This window comes from Neomonachus schauinslandi, chromosome X, assembly GCF_002201575.2.
Source record: "Neomonachus schauinslandi chromosome X, ASM220157v2, whole genome shotgun sequence".
NCBI lineage: Eukaryota > Metazoa > Chordata > Mammalia > Carnivora > Phocidae > Neomonachus > Neomonachus schauinslandi.
Genome location: NC_058419.1, coordinates 2,682,991 through 2,710,934, shown reverse-complemented (window position 1 = coordinate 2,710,934; position 27,944 = coordinate 2,682,991). Strand labels below are relative to the sequence as shown.

Genomic DNA, 27,944 nt, shown 5'->3' with positions numbered 1-27,944 from the left:
TTATATTTTGTAGATCTGAAAGACAATGCAAGTGGACTTTTCAAAAACTTATCAAATCAAGCATTTGTTTTAAATAACTGAATATATTTTTTTCCATCTTCTTTTCTAGCCTTCTCTCTTTCAATTTCTTTCTTCCTATCTCATTTCCAAAGAAGCAAAGAGCATGCCTAAGATGAGCAGATGGTGAAATAGGACATCCCTGGCTCCAGTATCCCATCACAAATATATGGATTAGCAACTATTTACAGACAATAATACTTTTGTGAAAATCTCAGAACCAGGGATTAAAACTAAAACACCTTCTTTGAGCACAAAATCCAAGAGAAGCCACATTAGAAAGGTCAGAGAAGTGGCTTCACTGCACCACCTACTTCCCTCCCCCAGGCCAGCCCAATGTAGCACCTAGAGGGTTCCTCTGGGTCTATGGTTTCTCTAGTGGGAAAAGGAGAGCCTAAGGCAGATACACAGTTTCCCCCAGCATTCCAGAGCATTCCTCCAGAGGCCTACTTCTGCCTTGCCTCACGGGGAATACTGGGAGAATCAACAGGGCTAGACCATTTGGGATCAACTAGAAACAAAGAAGAGGGAGTGGTGAAACTTCCAGCCACCTGTGCTTGGATCTTGGCAGTGATACCAGGTCCCTGCTAGCAAACTCACCTGATCAGAGTTTAGCCAGCAGTCTGTCCCCACCTGCACAGGAAACCCAACCTCTCAAAGCAGCCTGTAGCTCTGGCTAACAGATAAGTACAGGCAGAGGTACTGCCCAACAGCAGAGTTTGGACCAACAGCACAACTCCAGCAGAGGCCTTACCCAATGGTTGTAGTCTAGACAAAAGGATCATACCCCTTGGTGTCCTGGTGCCCTCACCCACCAAAATGGTGACCTCCCCAGATCTAAAACACCCTGGCTGTCTTGCCTGGGGGTCATGGCGACCCCCAGCTACCAAAATGGAGACCTCCATGGGTCAAAACCTCTGGCTGCACGGCTGAGAGGGAGATGGGGGGTCGTGGCACTCCAACCACCAAAATGGTGACTTCCATGAGTTGAAACAGGCCCATTGTAATACCTGAGGATCCCTGCCCCCAAGCTGTAGAGCATGCTAGGGTTAACCTGTGTTTCAAAACAGTGTGGCACCCAACTGCTGCAAGTAGCTCGTCCCCCATACAACAGAGGCTCCCTGTGGCCCTGCTGAACAGTGGAGCATAGACCACTGAATCATGAATAGAAAATCTAAATGGATCAATATAGTGCAAGAAGATATAATCAGTAATTAGCACCTCCCAACAAAGAAAAGCCCAGGACAAAATGGCTTCATGGGTAACCAAACATTTAAAGAAGAATAAATGCCAGTCCTCCTTTAAACTCTTCCAAAAAACTGAAAAGGAGAAAATGCTTCCAAACTCATTTTAGAAGGCTAGCATTGCCCTGACACCAAAATCAAATAAAGACTTAGAATTAAAGAAAATTACAATTGACTCTTAAATAATGCTGGGGTTAGTGGCACCAAAGCCCCACATAATGGAAAATCTGCCTATAACTTCTGACTCCCCCAAAACTTAACTACTAATAACCTACTGTTGACCAGAAGCCTTACCAATAACAGTGGATTAACACATATTTTGTACGTTATAAGTATCATATACTGTATTCTTACAATAAAGTTAGGAAAATAAAATGTTGTTAAGAAAATCATAAGGAAGAGAAAATACATTTACAGTACTGTATTTATTGATAGTGTAAGTTTACCTCATCTATTTATAAGACAAACCATATGTTAGAGCCTACATCAATATTGTCTTACATGATACAAAATACTATAAATGCTATACATGCTACTGACACTACACATCAAAAATGAAAATATGTGAAAAAGGAATATTTATTTACAAGTATAACAATTCATACATTGATATCAAAGAAGCAGCAATATGATTGCTTTATGGTAGCCTAGTATAATCAATATAATTGCTTCATGGTGGCTTAGCCCATATACTCATGAATGAATTGTCATAAAACTTTTATGGCATACAGTATTACAGTCATATTCATAATATGGTATTGGAAACATTGTTACTTAAAAAAAAACACTTGCCTGTGATGATAGGCTGATATGCATTGTCTCCAATTAGAAGAGAGAATTACTGTATGGTAATGTACTTCTTTGAAAGCAAAGTTATAAAACAGAAAACCCAACTTTTACATCAACATGGATGGGACTAGAAGAGATTATGCTAAGTGAAATAAGTCAAGCAGAGAAAGTCAATTATCATATGGTTTCACTTATTTGTGGAACATAAGGAATAGCATGGAGGACATTAGGAGAAGGAAGGGAAAAATGAGGGGGGGAATTGGAGGGAGAGATGAACCATGAGAGACTATGGACTCTGAGAAACAAACAGGGTTTTAGAGGAGAGGGGGGGAGGGGGATTGGTTAGCCCGGTGATGGGTATTAAGGAGGGCACATACTGCATGGAGCACTGGGTGTTATACGAAAACAATGGATCAAGGATCACCACATCAAAAACTAATGATGTATTGTATGGTGACTAACATAACATAATTAAAAAATAAATAAAGTATATATAGGCAATGGGAAAAAAAACAGAAAACTAACACATTATTAATTTTATATTAAATACCACTCACTTTATGCCTATGTAAGGATCAGCTATCCACTTCCATACAAGTCTTACACATGATGTTCTTCATAATGAATATTTATGTGATGATGATGACACAAAAATGTCTCATACAATTCCTGCTGTACAGTTATTAGAAAAAAAAAACAAAAGATATTCACATGAGGACAAAAACACACAACAGATAATAAGTTTATTAACTGTATGCCATGATGATTATTTACTATTCATTAAGTGGAATTGAATCATTGTAAAGGTCTTCATCCTCCTTGTCTTCTGGTTTAGTAGGCGGAGGAGAAGAAGGAGGAATTGGTCTTGCTGTCTCAGGGGTGGCAGAGATAGAAGTAGTGGAGGAGATGGAAGGGGAGGTAGGAGAGGCAGGCACACTCAGGGTAACTTTACAGAAATATATTGTAATGTCTGTCTGATTTGTTTTTCTCATTTCTCCAAAAATGTTCCTATATGGTACCAATCCTTCTTCCACCATTTGCTTTAATTTCAATGCCCATATCATAGAAGGGTCCATGTCATAAAAAATGTCAAAAGCAGTCTTAAATAATTGGAATCCTTCTTACATGTTGTCTAATGTCAATTTGTTTTCTGGCACTACTTCTAAATCTTCTTCCTCATTGGCACTGCTTCAGAAGCATTCATCTCCATCAAGTTGTCTTCTGTTAATTCCTTAGATGTGGTGTCTATTAGCTCTTGAATTTCTCCAAGATTGATATCTTGAAATCTTTCAATCCCCACTTTTTTTGCCATATCACAATCTCTTTCATTATTTCTTTAGTTCTGTCATAAATCATGTGAAGTCAGGCACAACATCTGGACACAGTTTTCTCCAGCAGGAATTCATTGTTTCAGACTTGATGGCTTTCATGGCTTGTTCTGTAACAACGATGGCATCTTCAGTGTTATAATCCTTCCAGATTTTCATGTTGTTCTCTATATTGGGGTTCTCCTGCATAGGGTTGATGATCTTTTACATAGAGTACCATGTACAATGAGACTTAAAGGTCCTTATGATCTCTTGATGCAGAGGCTGAATTAGAGGTGTTGTGTTTGGGGACAAGTAGACCACTTCAATATTTTTGGTGTTGAACTTATGGGTTTCTGGGTGGCCAGGTGCATTGCCCAATATCAAAAGAACTTTAAAAGGCAGTCCCTTACTAACAAGGTACTTCCTGACTTCAGGGACAAAGCACTGATGGAACCAATCCAGAAAAAGTGTTTGCATTGTCCAGGCCTTCTTGTTGTACAACAAAAATACTGGCAGCTGGTGTTTATCTTTTCCCTTCAAGGTTGGAGGGTTAGTAGCTTTATAGATAAGAGCAGTCCTGATCATTAACCTGACTACATTTACACAAAACAGTAGAGTGAGTGTGTCCTTCCCTTCCTTAAGTCCCGGTATTCGCTTCTCTTCCTTACTAATAAATGTCTTTTGTAGCATTTTTTTCCCAGCATAGGGCACTTCCGTCTGCATTAGAAACCTGCTCAGACAGATATCTTTTTTCCTTAGTGATTTTTTAATGGTGTCTGGGAACTCAGCTGCCTCTTGGTTGGCAAAAGCTGTTTTTCCTGTTATTTTGACATTTTTAAAGCCAAAACTCTTTTTAAAATTATCAAACCATTCTTTGCTGGCATTAAGTTCCCCAACTTTAGACCTTCCTTTTACTTTAAATTGTTATGTAATGACTGCATTTTTTCTTGAATCATATTAGAATCTATAGATATGCCTTTCTTTTTTTTAATTTTATTATGTTAGTCACCATACATCATTAGTTTTTGATGTAGTGATCCACGATCCATTGTTTTTGTATAACACCCAGTTCTCCATGTAGTACGTGCCCTCCTTAATACCCATCCCTGGGCTTTCTTTCTTTCTTTCTTTCTTTTTAAGATTTTATTTATTTATTTGAGAGAGAGAGAATGAGAGACAGAGAGCATGAGAGGGAGGAGGGTCAGAGGGAGAAGCAGACTCCCTGCTCAGCAGGGGGCCCGACGCGGGGCTCGATCCCGGGACTCCAGGATCATGACCTGAGCTGAAGGCAGCCGCTTAACCAACTGAGCCACCCAGGTGCCCCATCACCGGGCTTTCTTATAGCAATCCTGCACCTACATAAAAGCCGCATTTTCAATGAGAAAAAGGTAATTTCACAAAAAGTACAAGGTTTTTATACCTACAGATGTGGTTGCAGTGATAACTTTGTGAATTTCCTTTTCTTTTTTTATAATCGTCCTTATGCTGGATTTATTTACCTTCAAATGGTGGGAAACTTCAGCTGTAGACCTCAATCTATGGTACATATCAAGCAATTAAACTTTTTCTTGTAATATCATGACTTTTCTCTGCTTCTTGGGAGCACTCCCAGAATCACTATGGTACTTTGTATTGTTTCCATGGTGTTGAATTCAAGTTTCTTGATATTGCACTTAACATGATGAAAAATATGCAAGAACCATGAGAGATCACTTTTTACTGTGATACACAATTTACTGGAGAGATGAACTGCTCACAGGGAGATGATTAGCATCACATAGTGTTTTAAGTGGATACTCACAACACTTGATCTCACTGCAATAGCAACAGGAGGTGGCTAAAATTCTTAATGTAGTACAATATATACTGTGGTTCATTTTATGCAGTTATGATTTAACACTGCATCTTGACATTTGTTTACATTTTTCTCAGCTGTGAATGGTGCCATGGGCCATCTGTGTATATGTGCATAACTTTTGATAAATTTTAACTTTTTATAATAGATTTGTGTATACTTTATGGTAGTGAATAAGATAGACTAATATCTACATATATTTTTTGCATTCATGACATATCAAACTTATCCTAATTTTTTTTTATATTTCTAGGCTATGTGGTTTATCTGTGAGTTTCCTCAAATTGTTACAAATTTCCAAACATTTTTCCAATATATTGGAATCCACATATAAGTAGAATCATGTAGTTCAAACTTGTTGTTCAAAGGTCAACTGTACAGGCCAATATCCCTGAAGAATACAGGCACAGAAATTCTCAACAAATACTGACAAGCCAAATTCAACAGCACTTTAAAAGAATCAAACACCATGATCAAGTGGGATTTATCCCTGGGATGCAAGAATGGTTTAACATTCGCAATTCAAAAAATGTGGTATATCACATTAATAGAATGAAAGAAAAAAAAAAAACAAATGATCATTTCAATAGATGCAGGAAAAAGCATTTAACAAAATTAAACATTCATTCATGATAAAAACTCTTAACAAATTGGGAATAGAAGAAATATACCTCAACATAAAAAAGTCCATATATGACAAGCTCACAACTAACATTGTACTCAATGGTGGGTTGAAAGCTTTTTCTCTAAGATCAGGAAGAAGACATAAGTGTCCACATTCACCACTCCTTTTCAAGATAATACTGAAAGTCCTTGCTGGAGCAATCAGGTAAGAAAAAGAAATAAAAGGCATCAGAATTGGAAGGGAAGAAGTAAAATTGTCTCTATTTGCAGATGACATAATTTTATATATATAAAACCCTAAAGATTACATCAAAAAAACAAAACAAAACCCTGTTAGAACTAATCAACAAATTCAGGAAAATTGCAGGATACAAAATTAACATACAAAATTAGTAGTGTTTCTTTTTTTTATTTTTTTTTTATTTTTTAGGATTTTATTTATTTATTTGAGAGACAGTGAGCAAGTGAGAGAGAGAGAGCACAAGCAGGGGGAAGGGCAGAGAGAAAGAGAGAAGCAGACTCCCCGCTGAGCATGGAGCCCAACGAGGGGCTCCATCCCAGGACTCCAGGATCATGACCTGAGCCAAAGGCAGACACTTAACTGACTAAGCCACCCAGGCTGCCCCAGTAGTGTTTCTATATACTAACAACAAAGTACCTGAGAAAGAAATTAAGAAAACAATTCCATTTATAATAGTATCAAAAATAATAAAATACTTAGGAATAAATTTAACCAAGGAGATGAAAGATTTGTATACTGAAAACCATAAGACATTGATGAAAGAAATTGAAGACACAAATAAAAGATATCCTGTGTTCATAAATTAGAAGAACTGATATTGCAAAAATGCCCATATTACCCAAAGTGATATACAGTCAATGCAATAACCATCAAAATTCCAATAGCATTTTTCACAGAAATAGGGAAAACAACCTAGAATGCATATTGAACTACAAAAGACTCTGAATAGCCAAAGCAATTTTAAGAAACATAAAGATGGAGACATCACACTTCCTGATCCAATCACAAAGCTATAGTAATCAAAACTATGGTACTGGCATAAAAACAGACACATAGATCAATGGAACATAATAAAGTACTCAGAAATAAACTCATGTATATATAGTCAACTAATATTTGACAAGGATGCTAAGAATACAGAATGGGAAAAGAATAGTTTTTTTTCAATAAATGGTGGTGGGAAAACTGGATATCCACATGCAAAAGAATGAAATTTGATCCCTATCTTGCAAATTAACTCAAAATGAATTAAATACTTAATGTAAGACCTGATACCAAAAGCACAGGCAACAAAAGCTAAAAAAAAAAAAAAAAACAAATGGGACTGCATCAAACTAAAAAGCATGTTGATAGCAAAGGAGACAATTAATAAAAAGAAAAGACAACCTGCAGAATGGTAAAAAATGTTTGCAAACCATATGTCTGATACAGATTATACTCCAAAATATATAAAGAACTCCTACAACTCAATAGCAAAAAAAACCCAAAAACAATCCAATTAAAAATGGGCCAAGGACCTGAATGGAATTTTTCTGAAGACATACAAATGGCCAACAGGTACATGAAAATATGCTCAATATTACTAATCATCAGGGAAATGCAAATCAAAGCCACAATGAGATATCACCTCACACCTAATAGAATGGTTACCATAAAAAAGACAAGAGATAACAAGTGTTGGAAAGGATGTGGAGTAAAGGGAACCTTTGTGCACTATTGGTGGGATATAAATTGGCACAGCTACTATGGAAACTAGTATGAAGGTTTCTCAAAAAATTAAAAATAGAAATACCATATGATCCAGCAATCCCACTTCTGGGTATATGTCCAAAAGAAACAAAATCAGTACCTAAAAGAGATATCTGCACCCCTATATTCATTGCAGCATTATTCACAATAGTCAATACATGGAAACAACCTAATTGTCCATCAATGAATGAATGAATAAATTAAATGTGATATATAGTTACACCCACACACAATGGAGTATTATCTTAGCTGTAAAAAATGAAAAAATCCTGTCATTTCTGACAACATGGATGAACCTAGAAGACATTACGCTAAGTGAAATAAGCCAAAGACAAAAACTCTGTGGTATCATTTACATGTAGAATGTAAAAAAGTTGTACTTATAGAAACAAAGGAGAATGGTGGTTTCCAGGGGCTGAGGGGTAGGGAAAATGGGGAGATGTGGATCAAAGGGTACAAACTTCCAGCTATAAGATGAATAAATTCTTGGGATCTAATGTACAGCATGATGACTATAGTTAATAATACTATATTGTATACTTGAAATTTGCTAAGAGAATAAATTAAGTGATCTCATCACCATAATAATATGATAGATTATAGTAATAATTTCACAACATATACATATATTATCACATTGTACACCTTAAATGTATACAATTTTTTCAATTATATCTCAATAAAGTTGGGATGCCAGGGGAAGCAAAGAGGCAAAAAGAATTCTCCTTAGTGAGAACTGAAGCCTTTTGTTTGGTTGTGAAGATTTCCCCTTTCTGCCCTTGTATTGCAGACGATCTGGGTCTAATGTGAAATAGTCAAAGAGATAATGGAAAGTCACCTTTTCACATTCACAGGTATTCATAGCCTAGATACTTTCTGTGGGTGAAAATCACAAGTAAATGTTTAGAAAGCTTAGCAAATGAATTCATTGTGTTAATTAACTGACTAGGTTCTCTTAAATATAACTCTGATGTTTTGTATCTCTTTACATCCCCTTCTCTGCCAAAGTAAGAGCCAAAGCTTTGATCAGATTGGAAGATTTTTTTTCCAATTTCCCCATTATATTTCCACCCTGTGTCTCAGCTTATTATTAAGCTTATTAAGTACCATCTGTGTTGTGTGTGAAATATTCAAGGGTACAATATAAGACATATAATGCATATGTATTCGCATATTTCTATGGATTAGAAATACAGAACAGTTCAGCAAATGCTTTACATAACTGAATATATTTTTATAAAGTGGATCATTATATTCCCCCTCTCCTTGCAGCCTCTCTTTGTGTCTTATTATGAAAGACAACCCTTTAAGAGGTTTGGAGAATTTTCCCCTGCCTTTGCACTCCAGCCTATTAAGTTCCATTTGTGTTAAATGTGAAATATTTGAGAATACAATGAAAAATACATTCACAATTTAGCTAGTATCAAAGGTTGTGAAAGACACAAGAAGATTTTTTAAATAGCTTGGCAAATTAACTCATTATACTAAGCGAGTGGATATATTTTCTTAAATTCATGTTTGTTTATTTGTTTTTCAATTCTCTTTCTCTGTTCCTTGAACTTTTATCTTGCCTTCTTTACTCTTTTCATCTCCATCGCTCTGACTTGTCTTGTGTGTCACTCTTTATTTTCTGCTTATTTATCTAGGCTACATGTCTAGAAAGATAATATATACAATGATAGTAATAAAAATGTTATTCTAACAAATGGTCAAATTTCTAGGAATGGAAAAATGAGATCATATACCCAAATCCTCCATTTAGAAAATTAATGCAATAATTAGCCAAATAAGAGAAAATGGAATTGGTCCTGAAATAGGGAATGGTGTGAATAGCTAAACACAGATTTTGAGGACTTTTATTCATTTATTTAACACATATTTGAATCTGGAGCAAAGAGGTAGAGCCCTCTGCTTAGAATTACAGGCATACCTCATTTTATTTACTTGATTATTTATTTATTTTATTGACGTATAGTTAACATATAATGTTATATTACTTTCAAGTATACCACAGAGTACTACACAGTGCTCACCACAATAAGCGTAGTTATCATCTGTCATTTTACAAAGTTATTACAATATTATGAACAATATTCCCTATGCCTTACCTTTCATCCTCATGATGTATTTATTTTATAACTGGAATTTTGTACCTCCTAATCCCCTTCATCTATTTTACCCAACCCCTCCCCAAAACCACCAGTTCTCTGTATTTATGAGTCTTTTTCTATTTTTTATTTGTTCATTTCTTTTGTTTTTAGATTCCACATATAAGTGAAATCATGTGGTATTTGTCTTTCTCTGACTTATTTCACTTAGCACAATACCCTCTAGCTCCATCCATGTTGCCTCAAATGGCAAGATTTCATTGTTTTTTTTTTCTTTTTATGGCTAAGTAATATCCCATGTATGTGTGTGTGCATGTGTGTGTGTGTATGGCACATCTTCTTTATCCATTTGTCTATCTGTGAACACTTAGTTTGCTTCCGTATCTTGACTATTGTAAATAATGCTGCAATGAACATAGAGGTGCATATGTCTTTTCTAATTAATGTTGTTTTCTTTGGTTTCTTTGGGTAAATACCTCAGTACTGGGTCTTTTACAAATTGAGGGTTTGTGGCAATCCTATGTCAAACAAGTCTATAGTGCCAGTTTTCCAAAAGCATTTGCTCATTTCATGTCTCTGTGTTACATTTTAGTAAATCTTGCAATATTTCAAACTTTTTCGTTATTATTGTATTTATTATGGTAATCTGTGATCACTGATTATGACTTGCTGAAAGCTTAGGTGATGGTTAGGACTTTTGGGGAATAAGATATTTTTAAATTAAGGTATATAATTTTTCAACATAATGTTCTCATACACTTAATAAACTACAGTATAGTATAAACATAACTTTTATATGCACTGGGAAACCAAAAATGCACTTGACTCATTTTATTGCAATATTTCCTTTATTTTGGTGGTCTGAAACTGAACTGTCAGCATCTCCAAGGTATACCTGTACTTCTTACTAAGGACTGAGAGAGAGCGTTCAGAGAGAAAGCCACTCATATAAAACAGAGCATCCATGGATTGTGGGTCTTTCTCTGGTCCAGCATTCCATTAATATGCTGGACCCCATGGAGGAGCATATTTAGAATTCAGAAAAGAATGTCCATAATTTATAATCACATGAAAACAATACACATATATGTGAGGTAATAATATTAATATGGTTCCTAAATCAAAGGGTATCAAAGGGTGTACAGCAAAAAGTCTCCCTCCCATAGATACCCCCAAACCACCCATCTCATTTCTCCTCTTCCAATTAACAGCCTCTTGGGGTGCCTCAGTGGCTCAGTCAGTTAAGCATCTGACTCTTGGTTTCAGCTCAGGTCATGATCTCAGGGTCATGGAATAGAGCCCTGTGTGGGCCTTGTGCTCAGCGCAGAACCTGCTTGAGATTCTTTCCCTTGGCCCCTCCCCCTGATCATGTTCTCTCTCTCTCAAAATAAATAAAAACTTTTTTTTAAAGTTGTAATTTCTACACTACTCTTTAAAAAAAAAAGGCAACAAAAACAATTAGCAGCCTCTTGTGTATCCTTCTAGAAATATTATCTCTATACCAGTATATATCCCTAAGTGTTCAGTGTTCTGTGCTTTGCTTTTTTTCACTCAACAATATATCCTGCAGATATTCCCTTTGAATGATACATCAAGAACTTCCTCATTCCTTCTTACAGCTGCATAGTACTGAATTGTGTGAATGAATTTAATACATTAAATAACCTCTTTGCTGATGTACATTGTATCTTGTTTTCAAAACTAATTTGAGATATAATCTAATTATATCTACAATGACCCTATTTTCAAATAAGGTCACTTACTGATGTACTGTGAGTCAGGATTTCAACATATCTTTTGAGGGGACATAATTCAACCCATAACATCTGCATTGTCAATAGTGAAGGGAAACTGGCATGCTAATACATTGATAATGGCACCATGAATTGTTTAACCTTGTAAAATGGCAATTTGTCAATATGTAATAAAATTTTTAAAAATATGTCTACTTTCTGAAATAGCATTCTCAGCATTCTGTCTATCCTAGGAAGATGATTACACAGGGACAAAATGTGATATAGAAAAAGGCCTTCACAGTGTTGTTTATAACATAAAAACACAGAAAATAATACTAAATAACTGGTTAAATGGACTATGATCTACATATATGAGGTCATTAAAATGAAGATATTTTATTGAGCTTCACAATGAAATGCTACACTTCCCAGTGATAACATAACTTATCATATCTTTGTCAAGAATTCTGTGGCCTTGAAGGAGTGCTTAATTTTCTTTTTAAATTTAAAGTACATAAAACAAGTAATAGTTAATGTTTATTATAATTATGTCTATTATAATTGTTTAAATATTACTATTTATTTATTTATTTATTAATTTAAAGATTTTATTTATTTATTTGAGACAGAGAGAATGAGAGAGACAGAGAGCACATGAGAGAGGGGAGGGTCAGAGGGAGAAGCAGGCTCCCCGCCGAGCAGGGAGCCCGATGCGGGACTCGATCCCGGGACTCCAGGATCATGACCTGAGCCGAAGGCAGTCGCTTAACCAACTGAGCCACCCAGGCGCCCTAAATATTACTATTTATAACTAACTAACATGAAGCAACAAGTATTGGCAAGGATATGGAGCAAAGAGAACCTTTGTGCACTTTGGTTGGTGGGATACAAATTGGTGCAACCACTATGGAAAATAGTATGGAGGTTCCTCAAAAAATTAAAAATAGAAATACCATATGATCCAACAATGCCTCTTCTGGGTATTTATCCAAAGAAAATGAAAACACTAACTCAAAGATATATGCACTTCCACGTTAATTGCGGCATTTTTACAATAGTCAAGATGATGTAGAAACAACCTAAGTGTCCATTGATGGATGAATGGATAAAGAAAATGTGCTGTGAATGTGTGTGTGTGTGTGTGTATATATATGCATATACATACACATAGAGGCAGTGACAGTAGAATATTATTCAGCCATCAAAAGAAGGAAATCTTGCCATTTGCAACAACATGGATGGACCTTGAGGGCATTATGCTAAATGAAGTAAGTCAGAGGAACACCAATATTGTATGATCTCACTTATATATGGAATTTTTAAAAAAGAACAAAAAACAAACAAGCAAACAAACCAAGTTCATAGATACACAGAACAGATTGGTGGTTGCCAGGAGGATGGGAGGGGCAGTGGGTGAAATGGGTGAAGGTGGTCAAAAGATACAAACTTCCATTATAAAATAAATAAGTCATGGGTATGCACTGCACAGCATGGTGACTATAGTTAATAATACTGTATTGTATATTTGAAAGTTGCTGAGAGTAGATCTTAAAAGTTCTCAAGAAAAAAAATTATAACTATATATGTTGACAGATGCTAACCAGAGTTACTGAGATAATCATTTTGTTATATATAAAAATATTGAATCATTATGTTGTATACCTGAAAGTAATATAATATCAAGTATATCTCAATAAAAATATTACTAACTTGTGTGTACATTTTATTTGGATTTTATATGTTTGGTAATAAGAAAATATGCTTATAAAATTAAATTAAAAACAGTATCAATAGTATCTATGTAAAAAAATGCAAAGGAACCTTCTTAAAGATGATACACCAAAATGTACAATAATCAGTTAATGGTGGGATTAAAGAATATTTTAATTTCCATATTTTGGTCTTCTGTGTATTCTATTTTTCCTATAATGGATGTGCATTGCCTGTGTGATAAAGACTAAACAAACAGTGGCTTAACCAAAGGAAACGGGAGCTGGGGCTGCTTGGATATCTAATGATGGATCTCAAAAATTGATGCCAGGTGAGCAGTGCTAAGGAAGGACTGGGAAGTGAGGAGAGCCAATGGATGCAGCGGGAATTCTCTCCCACCCCCAGGGTAGACATCCTGGATGGGGGGGGGTGTACCTTGGGCCTCTAGGGACCTTCTGTGCTGCTCTGAGCAGAGCCTTGCCACCTGCAGGCACACACACGACCTTCTCTAGGATCCTGGGTTCTCTTTGCCCACAGCTCACATGGGAGGAAGAACAGGCATGCATTTCAGGTATGTGATCGCAGAAAGGAGGTCCTGGCCCCAGCTGCAAAGGCAGCACAATGCAGATGCACCCAGTAGCAGAACAGAGGCTTTTGCTCAAAAATGTTAAGGGGTACCATAGGACAGAAAGAATGCAGTATGCACATGTGGGTGCTGAAGGCCCTGCTCCCTCCCCCTGTTCGGGGAGAGCAGAACCACTGTCCAGGTGGGGAAGACTACCCCCCATATACACACACCAAGTCCAGCTGAGGTACCCTTGGCCCTACCCTTTCATGGGGCCCCAGGAAGTGGGTTTTAAGCGCCCTAACAAGGCCTGTGCCCAGTCCAGGGATCAGGGCATGCAAACCTAGCAGTAGGTCTGCAACCAGTGGTCAATACTTATACCATGATATAGATTCACTGTGAGTAAACCAAGTTGGGGAGGTTGGGCAACTGGCCCCAGACCACACTTTCAATGCTTCCAGATGATAGGAGGCATAGCCAGAATCTCAGCTCCAGGAGCACAATAACCCACCATGAAGACATGGAATGCTCCTTGGAGCAAAGTAATGAGGTCCAGGTGGCCTGGGCACACCCACCTCCAGCACCCACCTGTACACTGTCTCTAAAACCGGGCACTTGGCTCCAACAGCTAGCTCACACCACTGGAGGGGGAGAATTCTTGGACTTGGGCCAGCTATGTACATTAGTGCCTGCCCAGCTGCTCAGCCTGGTCCACCAACTACCAACTCCATGGGCCAAACCCCAAAATTCTCTCAGAGGAGAGCAGCCCACACCCCTGTGGCCCCATACTCTCTCTACCTTTCACTTCTTACTCTGAACCAGTTGCAGCTTCTCTGATAGATCATGTTTTCATACTGACACTTCAGTATTGCCTTTCCTTTTAATAGCCTTTCCCCATACCAAATTCCAAATCTCAAAATCCGGTTGCCCCTGAAATCTATTTTAAATGCTTCTTTATTTAGGTACCCTCCCCTGATCCTGGGATGGATGGAAAACAGGGCACAGACAAGATGATATATTATAACATCACAAGAAGTGGGAGCAGTGTCCAGATAATGAAATAAAAGAACAAGAGTACCCTAATTCATATATAATTGTGGATTCAGATCTTTCACCAAGACAAGTGTTGAAAGTTCCTGCCCTTAACAGCAAAAAATATAGTAAGCTATGTGGGCCCCCAAGATATACTCCATTTTGCCAAATACCCTAGGGTTAGTTCAGAGTCAGGGTGCCTCCTTCCTTAGGACCCTGTAACTGGTCAGTCTCTAAATAGGACCCAAGACTACAAAACAAATCTCTAGGTTCCAATTATCAATCCAAGGATTAAGCTATTGAGAGGACCTGGCAAGGTTTGCCAGACAGACTTGTTTTTGAGATGGGCGACTCACTTAAAAAAATAATTCCATGGCTCATCCTTGGACCTCCTGGCTCTGTACCTGGACTCTCCTGGGTTATTAATTTGTCACTTCAGCATTGGCAGAGTTGAGCAAATGTCTTCATGAAACCTTTAGGATCAATGTTCAGTTCTCCCACCATCATGGCTTCCCTCTGCCTTCTCTTCTACCACAGTCCAGCCATAATGTCCTTTACCTTCTAACCCACTTAGACAGCAGGGCATCATAGTTAAAAGCATTGGCTTGGGAGCCAATCTGTCTTGAGTTCAGATCTGGGCTCTGATATTATATAATGTAACATGGGGCAAATAACTGAACATTTCTATGTCTCAATTTCCTTATGATAATTGTACCTACATCACAAGACTATTTTGAGGATTATATGTTTTTATAAGCACAGGTATAAGACGGGTATATGGTTCAGGTTACAAAATGCTTATTAAATAAAATAAATAAATACCTGTACTAGACCGGATTATCTCTGTCCCAACAACATGGCCCAGCAGGTCATACTGATTCAGGCGGGAGCCATCCTGTGCTACTTCCACAGATTTGTTCTTCCCAAGAGTCCAAGAATAAACCACTTCAGCTGTTGTATAGGCATCTAAGGCAGAAAAGGACCAAGAAGAAGTTGAAGAGAAAAGAAAATAATTATCCTTAATACTGAACTTGCACGAGATTGAAATACAGCTTCCCTCCCAAAAGAGTTCTGGGTATGTGTTCTGTCTTCAACTGTAGTATATTTATCCATCCATCTAGTAAACACTCACTGAATAACTTCTGTAGTTTATGCTGGATACACAGGAGTGAACACAAAGTGGTCTCTTCTTTCAATGACTCACAGTCTTCTGGACTGACAATAAATTGTTAGACTTTTCCTTCTCTTGGAGGGTAGACAATAGAGACAAAGGGAGGAATAGAGAAAATATTATCTAATGCAGATGTCACAAATTCAAATGCCTATAGGAGTGGTATCTTAAATAAGTAAATCAGGCTAGTTGTAAAAAAAACCTCAAAAATAAAATAATTTTAATTATTATGGGGTGAGCATATGAGATAAGGTAAAAATCATTGTAGAGATATTCTAAGTTAAAAACATAAAAACCTCAAATTAAAAATAGCAATAATTAATTATTACAGTTTCCTTTTAAAAAGTATTTCCACTTTGATTTGCAAAACAGAAACCTGCCTCATTTACTTCTGCACCAAGTTATTAACGTCAGGTTTTATATTTGGAATTCCCATGTTGAGTACAGAATTTAAGTATGGATTAGTTTTAATAGGGGTGTGGGTAAGAGAAATGGTGAGAGAATAAGGAATGATGTTATTTAGTTTGTCAATATCTTAAAGGAAGAGAGTTGCTTTCTTTCCAGACATGGATTTACTCTTTGTACAGTGGGTTTTATGTTGGGGTGAGCACCTTGCCCTAACTCAGGCATCTAGGTTCATAAAGAGAAACTGAACAGAATACTGTTCACCCATTTCACCCAACTTTTGAGCTGTTGTTCAACTCAGTAGGAGGTCTCCAGCTCGTGGTGGCAGCTGCTGTCTCTATAATATGCTCTATTAAAGCCTTTTACCACAAAGCAAATAATTCCTAGTGAATCTACCAGTGAACAAACATAAATTTTGTGTCTTTACAAAACTTTGCAACACTGGATATACATTTCATTAAGTCTGACATTAATACTTGCATGTACTAATTGTGGTCTGCTTATATTATACTACTTAGGACTTTTCTCAATATACCCAAATAAACCATTTTTGGATTTCCTTGTAACAGACAACCGCCAAAAATTTCTTCATTTACATCAAAATTCTCATTGAAATCATGAAAAAATATATATAACTACAGTATTTTTTATATCTGTGCTCTCATAAGCTATAAAAAGATGCCACAAAAAATCCAGCTTTCCATATAATATGCCCTATATATGGCCTCAATCATTTATTCACCACAGATAAAAATACTTTAGTTTGGGGCACCTGGGTGGCTCAGTTGGTGAAGTGTTTGACTTTGGCTCAGGTCATGATCCCAGCGTCCTGGGATTGAGCCCTGCACCGGGCTCCCTGCTCCACGAGGAGCCTGCTTCTCCCTTTCCCACTCCCCCTGCTTGTGCTCTCTCTCTCTCTTTCTGTCAAATAAGTAAATAAAATCTTAAAAAATACATGTAGTTCAGCATATAATTTATCCTGCAATGGACAATTTTTATAAATTTGGCATCTATAAAATATTTTGGTACCTGGAAAGGTTTGTTGCTTAATATATAATTTCATTTCCCAGCAGCAACACTTAGTGTATTCATTTAAACACAAAACCTGTTGAACTTTCAGTCTGTGTTTTAAAGCTAATTAAGACTTTCATTGTACATCTTTTTTATATATCAATTATAGTTCTTTATAACAAATTGCATAATGTTAATACCTGAAGTTTTATTTCTTCAACAAAGGTGTACTTTGTATGCATAATAAAGATGTAGAAATAGTCTTAATTTCTATAAGGAAATGTAAACTCCCCTGGTTTTGAAACCAGTCCTTTCAGTCTTTTTTATTTTTGTTAAGTTTTGATAACAAGTAACTCTGTCACTTTCCTCTTAATTCCACTAGGAGCTCTTAATTCTATATGTAAAACAAAGGTGCAAGTGAGTTGATTAATGGCAACTGACATTGGACCCTCTTTCAGGGAGAGGGTAGAAAGTAATGGAAATTTGGAGGAATGGTCAAGCATTTACAAGGACAACCACTACTCAGCTGATTGTGGCCATGTGAGAATTTGAGACCAATGTTCTCATATCTTCTGATTTCATAAAATAATAAATCTGGAGTTTTATGTGACACCTCCCAAATTTCAAATCTTTGCAAATAATTTTAAAAGTTATAAACACTGTATGGATCAAACAAATCACATTTGCAAACCACCAATTTGCAACTTCTGGTCTAGAGATCTTCTCCTATAGATGGCTATGCTTTTTGTGATTCAACCTTGGAAATAAAGGATCCTCTGCTTCCTATGGGATATTTAGGCCTCCCAACCAGAATTGTAGATCTTTATTTTTTTTTAATTTAGATTCAATTAGCCAACATATAGTACATCAGTAGTTTAAGATGTAGTGTTCAATAATTCATCAGTTGCATATAACACCCAGTGCTCAGCACCACATGTGCCCTCCTTAATGCCCATCACCTGATTACCCCATCCCTCCATCCCCCCTCTCTTCTGTAACCCTCAGTTTGTTTCCCAGAGTCTAGAGTCTCTCATGGTTTGTCTCCCTCTCTGATTTCTTCCTCTTCAGTTTCCCCTCCCTTCCCCTGTGGTCCTCTGCACTATTTCTTATGTTCCACATATGAGTGAAACCCTATGATAATTGTCTTTCTCTGATTGATTTATTTCACTCAGCAGTGTCCCACATGTTTCTTAGTCTTTTCTGTATTTTTGTCTCTCTGTGCTTCAGTTTTGTTATTTTCTGTTTCCCTATATTTTAAGTTCTCTAATCCCATATTCTACTTGTTAAATCTATCCATTGGAGGGAGTCGAAGATGGCAGAGGAGTAGGAGACCTTAGTTTCATCTGGTCCCAGGAATTCAGCTAGATAGCTATCAAATCATTCTGAACACCTGTGAACTCAACCAGAGATCTGAGAAAAGAATAGCTGCAACTCTACAAATAGAAAAGCAACCACTTTCTGCAAGGTAGGAGGTGCAGAGAAGTGAATTCAAGGTGATATATGGGAAGATAAACCACTGGGGGAGGGAGCCTCCATCAGCCAGCTACCGGCAGTGGAGCACAAAATCAGAACTTTTAGAAGTCTGCTCCAGTGAGGGACATCACTCAGGTGACTAAGCAGGGGTGGAACCCTAGGTGGGACAGTGTTGTCTCAGGATCCTCGGGGTCACAGGAAGACTGGGGGTGGCTGAATGCACCAGAGTTCCCAGGCATTGGAGTTGGGAAGCCAGCTCCAGGGCTGGAGATTGAGAGGTCGCCATTTTCATTCTCATCTTCTAAAGCAGCAAGGAAAGCCTTCAGGGAACAAAAGCCACATAGAGCAAACCAGAGGAGAATACTTAGCCTGGCCCCCTGGCAAGGGTGGTGCAATTCCACCCAGGGCAAATACACTTGAGAATCAAAGCAACAGGCCCCTCCCACAGAAGATCAGCAAGAACATCCAGCCAAGACCCAAGTTTACCAATCAATGAGAACTGCAAAACTCCAGAGCTAGGGGAACACAGCACATAGAACTCATGGCTTTTTCCCCATGATTCTTTAGCCTTTCATCTTTAATTTTTTCTTTTTTTTTTTTTTAAAGATTTTATTTTTTTATTTGACAGAGAGAGACACAGCGAGAGAGGGAACACAAGCAGGGGGAGTGGGAGAGGGAGAAGCAGGCCTCCCGCAGAGCAGGGAGCCTGATGTGGGACTTGATCCCAGGACCCCGGGATCATGACCTGAGCCGAAGGCAGACACTTAACGACTGAGCCACCCAGGCGCCCCCATCTTTAATTTTTTCTTAATTATTTTCTCTTTTCTTTTGCAACCAATTTCTCATTTTATCAACTCTTTCTTTAATCTTTTTTAATTTTCATTTTTACAGTTATATTCTATTCCTTCATTGTATTTTTTATATAGATAGATAGATAGATAGATAGATAGATAGATAGATAGAGATAGATAGATAAATAAATAGATAGATAGATGATAGATAGATATATTCTTTCTTTACAATTTTTGGATGCAGTTTCTTCTAACAGACCAAAATACAGCCAAAATCTAGTGTATGGCTCTGTTCTATTCACCTGTCTGATCATATTCTCTTTTTCCTTGTTTTTTTTTTTTTTTTGTTGTTGTTGTTGTTTTGTTAAAGTCTTTTTTAAAATTCATCTTTACAGTTATATTCTATCCTTTCATTGTATTTAATTTTATTTTTATACATATATAAGTTTTTCTTCCTTTACAATTTTGGGATCTAGTTTTCTTTTTTTTGGGTGGGGGGAGGATCTAGTTTTCTAACAAACAGACCAAAATACACACAGGATCCAGTGTATTGCTCTATTCTGTTCACCTGTCTGCTTTTTTTTTTTTCCTTTAAAAAGAAATTTTTTTTTTTTGTTTCCCATATCTTCTGATTTGTTTAGTGTATATTTCTCTGGGGTCATTGTTGCTATTTTAGTATTTTATTCTCTCGTTCATCTATTCTTCTCTAGACAGAATGACAAGAAGGAAAAACTCACCACAAAAAAGAGAACAAGAGGCAGTACTGACTGCCAGGGACCTAATCAGTATGGACATAAGTAAGATGTTGGAAACAGAGTTCAGAATAATGATTATAAAGGTACTAGATAGACCTGAAAAAGGCATAGAAGACACTAGAGAATCCCTTTCTGGAGAAATAAAAGAACTAAAATCTAACCAAGCTGAAATCAAACAGGCTATTAATGAGATGCAATTAAAAATGGAGTCTCTAACTCCTAGGATAAATGAGGCAGAAGAGAGAATTGGTGATAGAGAAGACAAATGATGGAGAATAAGAAGCTGAGAAAAAGAGAGATAAACAACTACTGGATCATGAGGAGAGAATTCGAGAGATAAGTGACACCATAAAGTGAAACAATATTAGAACACTTGGTATTCCAGAAGAAGAGGAAAGGGGGGTGTGCACAAGATATATTGGAGCAAATTATAGTGGAGAACTTCCCTAATCTAGGGAAGAGAACAGGCATCCAAGTCCAGCAGGCAGAGAGAACACCCCTCAAAAATCAATAAAAATAGATTAACACCCCAACAAATAATAGTGAAACTTGCAAATCTCAGAGATAAAGAGAAAATCCTGAAAGCAGCTTGGGACAAGAGGTCTGTAACCTACAAGGGTAGAAACATTAGATTGGCAGCAGACTGATCCACAGAGACCTGGCAGGCCAGAAAGAACTGGCATGATATATTCATGGAGCTAAATGAGAAAAATATTCAGCCAAGAATACTTTATCCAGCTAGGATGTCATTCAAAATAGAGGAGTGATAAAAAGCTTCCAGGACAAACAGAAACTAAAAGAATTTGTGAACACCAAACCAGCCCTACAAGAAATATTAAAAGGGATATTTTAAGCAAAGAGAGAGCCCAAAAGTAACATAGATCAGAAAGGAAGAGACAATATACAGAAGCAGTGACTTTACAGATAATACAATGGCACTAAATTCATATATTTCAATAGTTACTCTGAGTGTAAATGGGCTAAATGCCCCAATCAAGACACAGGGTATCAGATTGGATAAAAAAGCAAGACCCATCAATATACTGTCTGCAAGAGACTCATTTTAGACCCAAACACACCCCCAGATTGAAAGTGAGGGGGTAGAAAACCATTTACCATGCTAATGGACACCAAAAGAAAGCTGGGGTGGCAATCCTTATAGCAGACAAATTAGATTTTAAACCAAAGACTGTAATAAGAGAAGAGGAAGGACACTATATCATAATTAAAGGGTCTATACAACAAGAAGATCTAACAATTGTAAATATTTATGCCCCTAACATGGGAGCAGCAAATTATATAAGCCAATTAATAACAAAATTAAAGAAACACATTGATCCTAATACAATAATAGTAGGGTACTTTAACACCCCACTCACTGCACAGATCATCTAAGCAGAAGATCAACAAGGAAACAAGGTTTTTGAATGACACACTGAACCAGATGGACTTCACAGATATATTCAAAACACTCCATCCTAAAGCAAAAGAATGAACATTCTTCTCAAATGCACATGGAACATTCTCCAGATTAGATCACATAGTGGGTCACAAATCAGGTCTCTATCAGTACCAAAGAATTGGGATCATTCCCTGCATATATTTAGACCAGAATGCTTTGAAACAGGAACTTAATGACAAGAGGAAATTTGGAAAGAACTCAAATACATGGAGGCTAAAGAGCATCCTACTAAAGAATGAATGGGTCAACCAGGAAATTAAAGAAAGAATTAAAAAAAAATCATGCAAACAAAAGAAAATGAAAACACAATTGTTCAAAACCTTTGGGATGCAGCAAAGGCAGTCCTAAGAGGGAAGTATATAGCAATACAAGTCTTTCTCAAGAAACAAGAAGAGTCTCAAATACACAACCTAACTTTAAACCTAAAGGAGCTGAAGAAAGAACAACAAATAAAGTCTAAATCCAGCAGGAGAAGAGAAATAATAAAAATTAGAGCAGAAATCAATGAAATTGAAACCAAAAGAACAGAACAGATCAATGAAACTAGGAGCTTGTTCTTAGAAAGAATTAGTAAGATTGATAAACCCCTAGCCACAGGTACCAAAAAGAAAAAGAGAAAGGACCCAAAAATATAAAATCATGAATGTAAGAGGAGAGATCACAACCAACACCAAAGAAATACAAACAATTAAAGAACATATTATGAGCAACTATATGCCAACAAATTAGGCAATTGGAAGAAATGGACGCATTCCTAGAGATGTATAAACTAGCAAAACTGAAACAGGAAGAAATAGACAACCTGAACAGACCCATAAACAGAAAAGAAATTGAAGCAGTAATCAAATATCTCCCAACAAACAAGAGTCCAGGACCTGATGGCTTCCCAGGGGAATTCTACCAAACATTTAAAGAAGAATTAATATCTATTCTTCTGAAGCTGTTTCAAAAAATGGAAATGGAAGGAAAACTTCCAAACTCTTTCTATGAGGCCAGCATTACCTTGATCCCAAAACCAGGCAAAGACCCCACCCAAAAGGAAAATTACAGACCAATATCCCTGATGAACGTGGATGCCAAAATTCTTACCAAAATACTAGCCAATAGGGTCCAACAGTACATTAAAATGATTATTCACCATGACCAAGTGGGATTTATTCCTGGGATGTAAGCATGGTCCAACATCCACAAATCAATGTGATACACTACATAAATAAAAGAAAGGACAAGAACCATATGATCCTCTCAGTAGATGCAGAAAAAGCATTTGACAGAGTACAGCATCCTTCCTTGATTAAAACTCTTCACAGTGAAGGGATAGAGGGAATATACCTCTATATCATAAAAACCATATTGGAAAAGCCCACAACAAATATTATTCTCAATGGGGAGAAACTGAGAGCTTTTCCCTTAAGGTCAGGAATACAGCAGGGATGTCCACTATCACCACTGCTGTTCAACATAGTACTAGACGTCCTAGCCTCAGCAATCAGAAAACAGAAAGAAATAAAAGGCATTCAAATTGGCAAAGAAGACATCAAACTGTCACTTTTCACAGAGGACATGATACTTTATGTGGAACACCCAACATACTCTACCCCAAAATTCGTAGAACTCATACAAGAATTCAGCAACATGGCAAGATACAAAATCAATGTACAGAAATCAATTGCGTTTCTATACACTAATAATGTGACTGATGAAAGAGAAATTAAGGAATCAATCCCATTTACAATTAAATCAAAACCCATAAGATACCTAGGAATAAACCTAACCAAAGAGGCAAAGGATCTGTACTCAGAAAACTATAGAACACATATGAAAGAAATTGAGGAAGACACAAAGAAATGGAAAAAAGTTCCATGCTCAAGGGTTGGAAGAACAAATATTGTTAAAATTTCTATGACACCTAGAGCTATCTACACATTCAGTGCAATCCCTATCAAAATACCATCATCATTTTCCACAGAGCTGGAACAAATAATCCTAAAATTTGTATGTAATCAGAAAAGACCCTGAATAGCCAAAGGAATGTTGAAAAAGAAAACCAAAGCTGGTGGCATCAGAATTCCAGACTTGACGCTCTATTACAAAGCTGTAATCATCAAGACAGTATGTTACTGGCACAAAAAAAGACACACAGATCAATGGAACAGAAGAGAGAACCCGGAAATGGATACTTAACTGTATGGTCAACTAATCTTCGACAAAGCAGGGAAGAATATCCAATGGAAAAAAGACAGTCTCTTTAATAAACGGTGTTGGGAAAATTGGACAGTCACATGCAGAAGAATGAAACTGGACCATTTCCTTACACCATACACAAAAATAGACTCAAAATGGATGAAAGATCTAAATGTGAGGCAGGAATCCATTAAAATCCTACACAGGCAGCAACCTCTATGATCTCAGCCACAGCAACTTCCTGCTAGACAAGTCTCCAAAGACAAGGGAAACAAAGGCAAAAATGAACTATTGGGACTTCATGAAGATAAAAAGCTTTTGCACAACAAAGGAAACAGTCAACAAAACCAAAATACAACTGACAGAATGGAGGAAGATATTTGCAAATGACATATCAGATAAAGGGCTAGTATCCAAAATCTATAAAGAATTTATCAAACTCAAAACCTAAAGAATAATCCAATCAAGAAATGGGCAGAAGACATGAACAGATATTTCTCCAAAGAAGACATACAAATGGCCAAAACACACATGAAAAAAATGCTCCACATCACTTGCCATCTGGGAAATACAAATCAAAACCACAATGAAATACCACCTCACACCAGTCAGAATGGCTAAAATTAACAACTCAAGAAACAACAGTTGTTGGCAAGGATGCAGAGAAAGGGAAACCTTCTTACACTGTTGGTAGGAATGCAAACTGGTGCGGCCACTCTGGAAAACAGTATGGAGGTTGCTCAAGAAGTTAAAAATAGAGCTACCCTGTGACCTAGCAATTGCACTACTAGGTATTTATCCAAAGGATACAAACATGGTGATTTGAAGGGACACATGCCCCCCAATGTTTATAGCAGCAATGTCCACAATAGCCAAAATTTGGAAAGAGCTCAGGTGTCTGTCAACAGATGAATGGATAAAGAAGAAGTGGTATACCCAAAGATACAAATGTAGTGATCCAAAGGGGTATGTGCACCCTGATGTTTATATCAGCATGTCCATAATAGCCAAACTATAGAAAGGGCCAAGATGTCCATCAACAGATGAATGGATAAAGAAGATGTGGTATATATATACAATGGAATATTATGCAGCCATCAAAAAAAATGAAATCTTGCCATTTGCAACAATGTGGATGGAACTAGAGGGTATTATGCTGAGTGAAATAAGTCAATCAGAGAAAGACATGTATCATATGATCTCACTGATATGGGGAATTCTTAATCTCAGGAAACAAACTGAGGGTTGCTGGAGTGCTGGGGGGTGGGAGGGATAGGGGGGCTGGGTGATAGACACTGGGGAGGGTATGTGCTATGGTGAGCACTGTGAATTGTGTACGACTGTTGAATCACAGTCCTGTACCTCTGAAACAAATAATATATTATATGTTAAAAAAAAGAAGAAAATAGTAGGAAAGGAAAAATGAAGGGGGGGAAATCAGAGGGGGAGACGAACCATGAGAGACTATGGACCCTGAGAAACAAACTGAGGGTTCTAGAGGGGAGGGGTTGGGGGGATGGGTTAGCCTGGTGATGGGTATTAAAGAGGGCACGTATTGAATAGAGCGCTGGGTGTTATACACAAACAATGAATCATGGAACACTACATCAAAAACAAATGATGTAATGTATGGTGATTAACATAACATAATAAAATTTAAAAAAAAAGAAGTGGTATAGATATATACAATGGAATATTACTCAGCCATCAAAAGAATGAAATCTTGCCATTTGCAATGACGTGGATGGAACTAGAGGTTATTATGCTAAGTGAAATAAGTCAATCAGAGAAAGACAATTATCATATGATCACATTCATATGTGAAATTTAAGAAACAAAACAGAGGATCACAGGAGAAGAGAGGAAAAAATAAAACAAGATGAAGCCAGAGAGGGAGACAAACCATGAGACTAAATTATAGGAAACAAACATGGTTGCTGGAGGGGAGGGAGGTGGGAGGGATGGGTTGATAGATATTAAGGAGGGCATGTGATGTAATGAGCACTGGGCATTTTATAAGACTGGTGAATTACTGACCTCTACCTGTGAAACCAATAATACATTATATGTTAATTAATTGAATTTGAATTAAAAAATGGAAAAAAAATCTATCCATTGAATTCTGAATTTTGGATGTGTATTTTTCCATAAGTAATTTCTAATTTGTTCTTCTTTATAGATTCCAATTTTCTGTTGAAATTCTTTTTTATCTCTTTTATCTCTTTTATTCATCTTTTCTTTTTTTTCTTGAACATATTAACCATAGTTTTTAAAAGCCCTTATCTACAAACTCTGATATCTGAGTCACCTGTTAATCTATTTCTGTATTCCATTTCTTTTTGTTTTAAAATCTTGGTTTTAGGTCATATGGTCCTGTGTGTTGTTATGCTTAATGATTTTTTTATTGAATTGCAGACTTTGTATAATAATCTGTAGAACTTTTTAGATGATGTTGACTTCCACCAGAAAGGCCTCATTCTTTCCTTTGCTAAACAGAGTGTGGGAGAATTATTACTTTAATCCCATAAGGGACTGCATTGAATTCTAGTTTTGGTTAAACTTGGTATGTCTCTGCTGCTCCCTTGTAACTAGGACATAGCTTCTCTAGAGATTTAAACTGAGTGTGTGGCATACCTTCTTTTTTATACCATTGGTAGACTGTAGGAAAGCCAGTTTTACTTTTCAGAGGTTTTTATATTCTTTTTTAGCCTTAAGATTTGTGCATATTCAAAATTTAGCAATTGTATTGAGAAGGATATTAGCCAAGAGTTTGAGACCTTCTAGAACTCTACTTTTATCACTTTAGCTCTGTGTGACCATGAAAACTATTGCTTTTTCCCCCCTATCATCTAGCAGCAACCCTATGCTTAGGGCAAAACTTGAATTTTAAGCTGCAATCAATGGCCAGAATTCTCAAATACCACAACGAATGAAGAAGATGCAGGTCACAAATTCATCTATGAGAAGTTCTACCCTTTCTCCAGAATTTTTGTCTTTCAATCTTCATTGCTTCTACAGTTCTAGGTTTTCTAATTGTTCATGAGGGGAGCACTGTTCACCCACAGATAGTCTTTCTCACTATTTTTGCTCCTACCACTGTAATCTGAGCCATTATCATTTCTCATCTGAACTATTGCAATACACTTTTAACTGACCTTCCTTCTTCTGTTCTTCCCATATTTTTTTTTGTAGTTTTTAATTTTATTATGTTATGCTAGTCACCATACATCATTGGTTTTTGATGTGGTGATCCACGATCCATTGTTTTCGAATAACACCCAGTGCTCCATGTAGTACGTGCCCTCCTTAATACCCATCACCGGGCTAATCAATCTCCCCTCCCCCCTCCCCTCTAAAACCCTGTTTGTTTCTCAGGTCCATAGTCTCTCATGGTTCATCTCTCCCTCCAATTCCCCCCTTCATTTTTCCCTTCCTTCTCCAAATGTCCTCCATGTTATTCCTTATGTTCCACAAATAAGTGAAACCATATGATAATTGACTTTCTCTGCTTGATTTATTTCACTTAGCATACATAATCTCCTACAGTCCCATCCATGTTGATGTAAAAGTTGGTATTCATCTTTTCTGATGGCTGAGTAATATTCCATTGTATATAGGACCACATCTTCTTTATCCATTCATCTGTTGAAGGGCATCTCGGCTCTTTCCACATTTTGGCTATTGCGGACATTGCTGCTGTGAACATTGGGGTGCATATGGCCCTTCTTTTCACTACATCTGTGTCTTTGGGGTAAATATCCAGTAGTGCAATTGCTGGGTCATAGGATAGCTCTATTTTTAAATTTTTGAGGAAACTCCACACTGTTTTCCAAAGTGGCTGTACCAACTTGCATTCCCACCGACAGCGTAAGAGGGTTCCCCTTTCTCCAC

At 37.0% G+C, this 27,944-nt stretch overlaps 1 protein-coding gene across 1 annotated transcript in view; it reads right to left on the bottom strand.

Moving 5' to 3' along the window:
- GABRA3 (gamma-aminobutyric acid type A receptor subunit alpha3) overlaps positions 1–27,944 on the bottom strand; it is a 349,455-nt gene that overhangs the window by 40,477 nt on the left and 281,034 nt on the right. Inside the window, exon 7 of the mRNA XM_021683536.1 lies at positions 15,624–15,767. Coding sequence (XP_021539211.1) covers positions 15,624–15,767 — 144 coding nt within the window. The remainder of the gene's footprint in view (positions 1–15,623; positions 15,768–27,944) is intronic.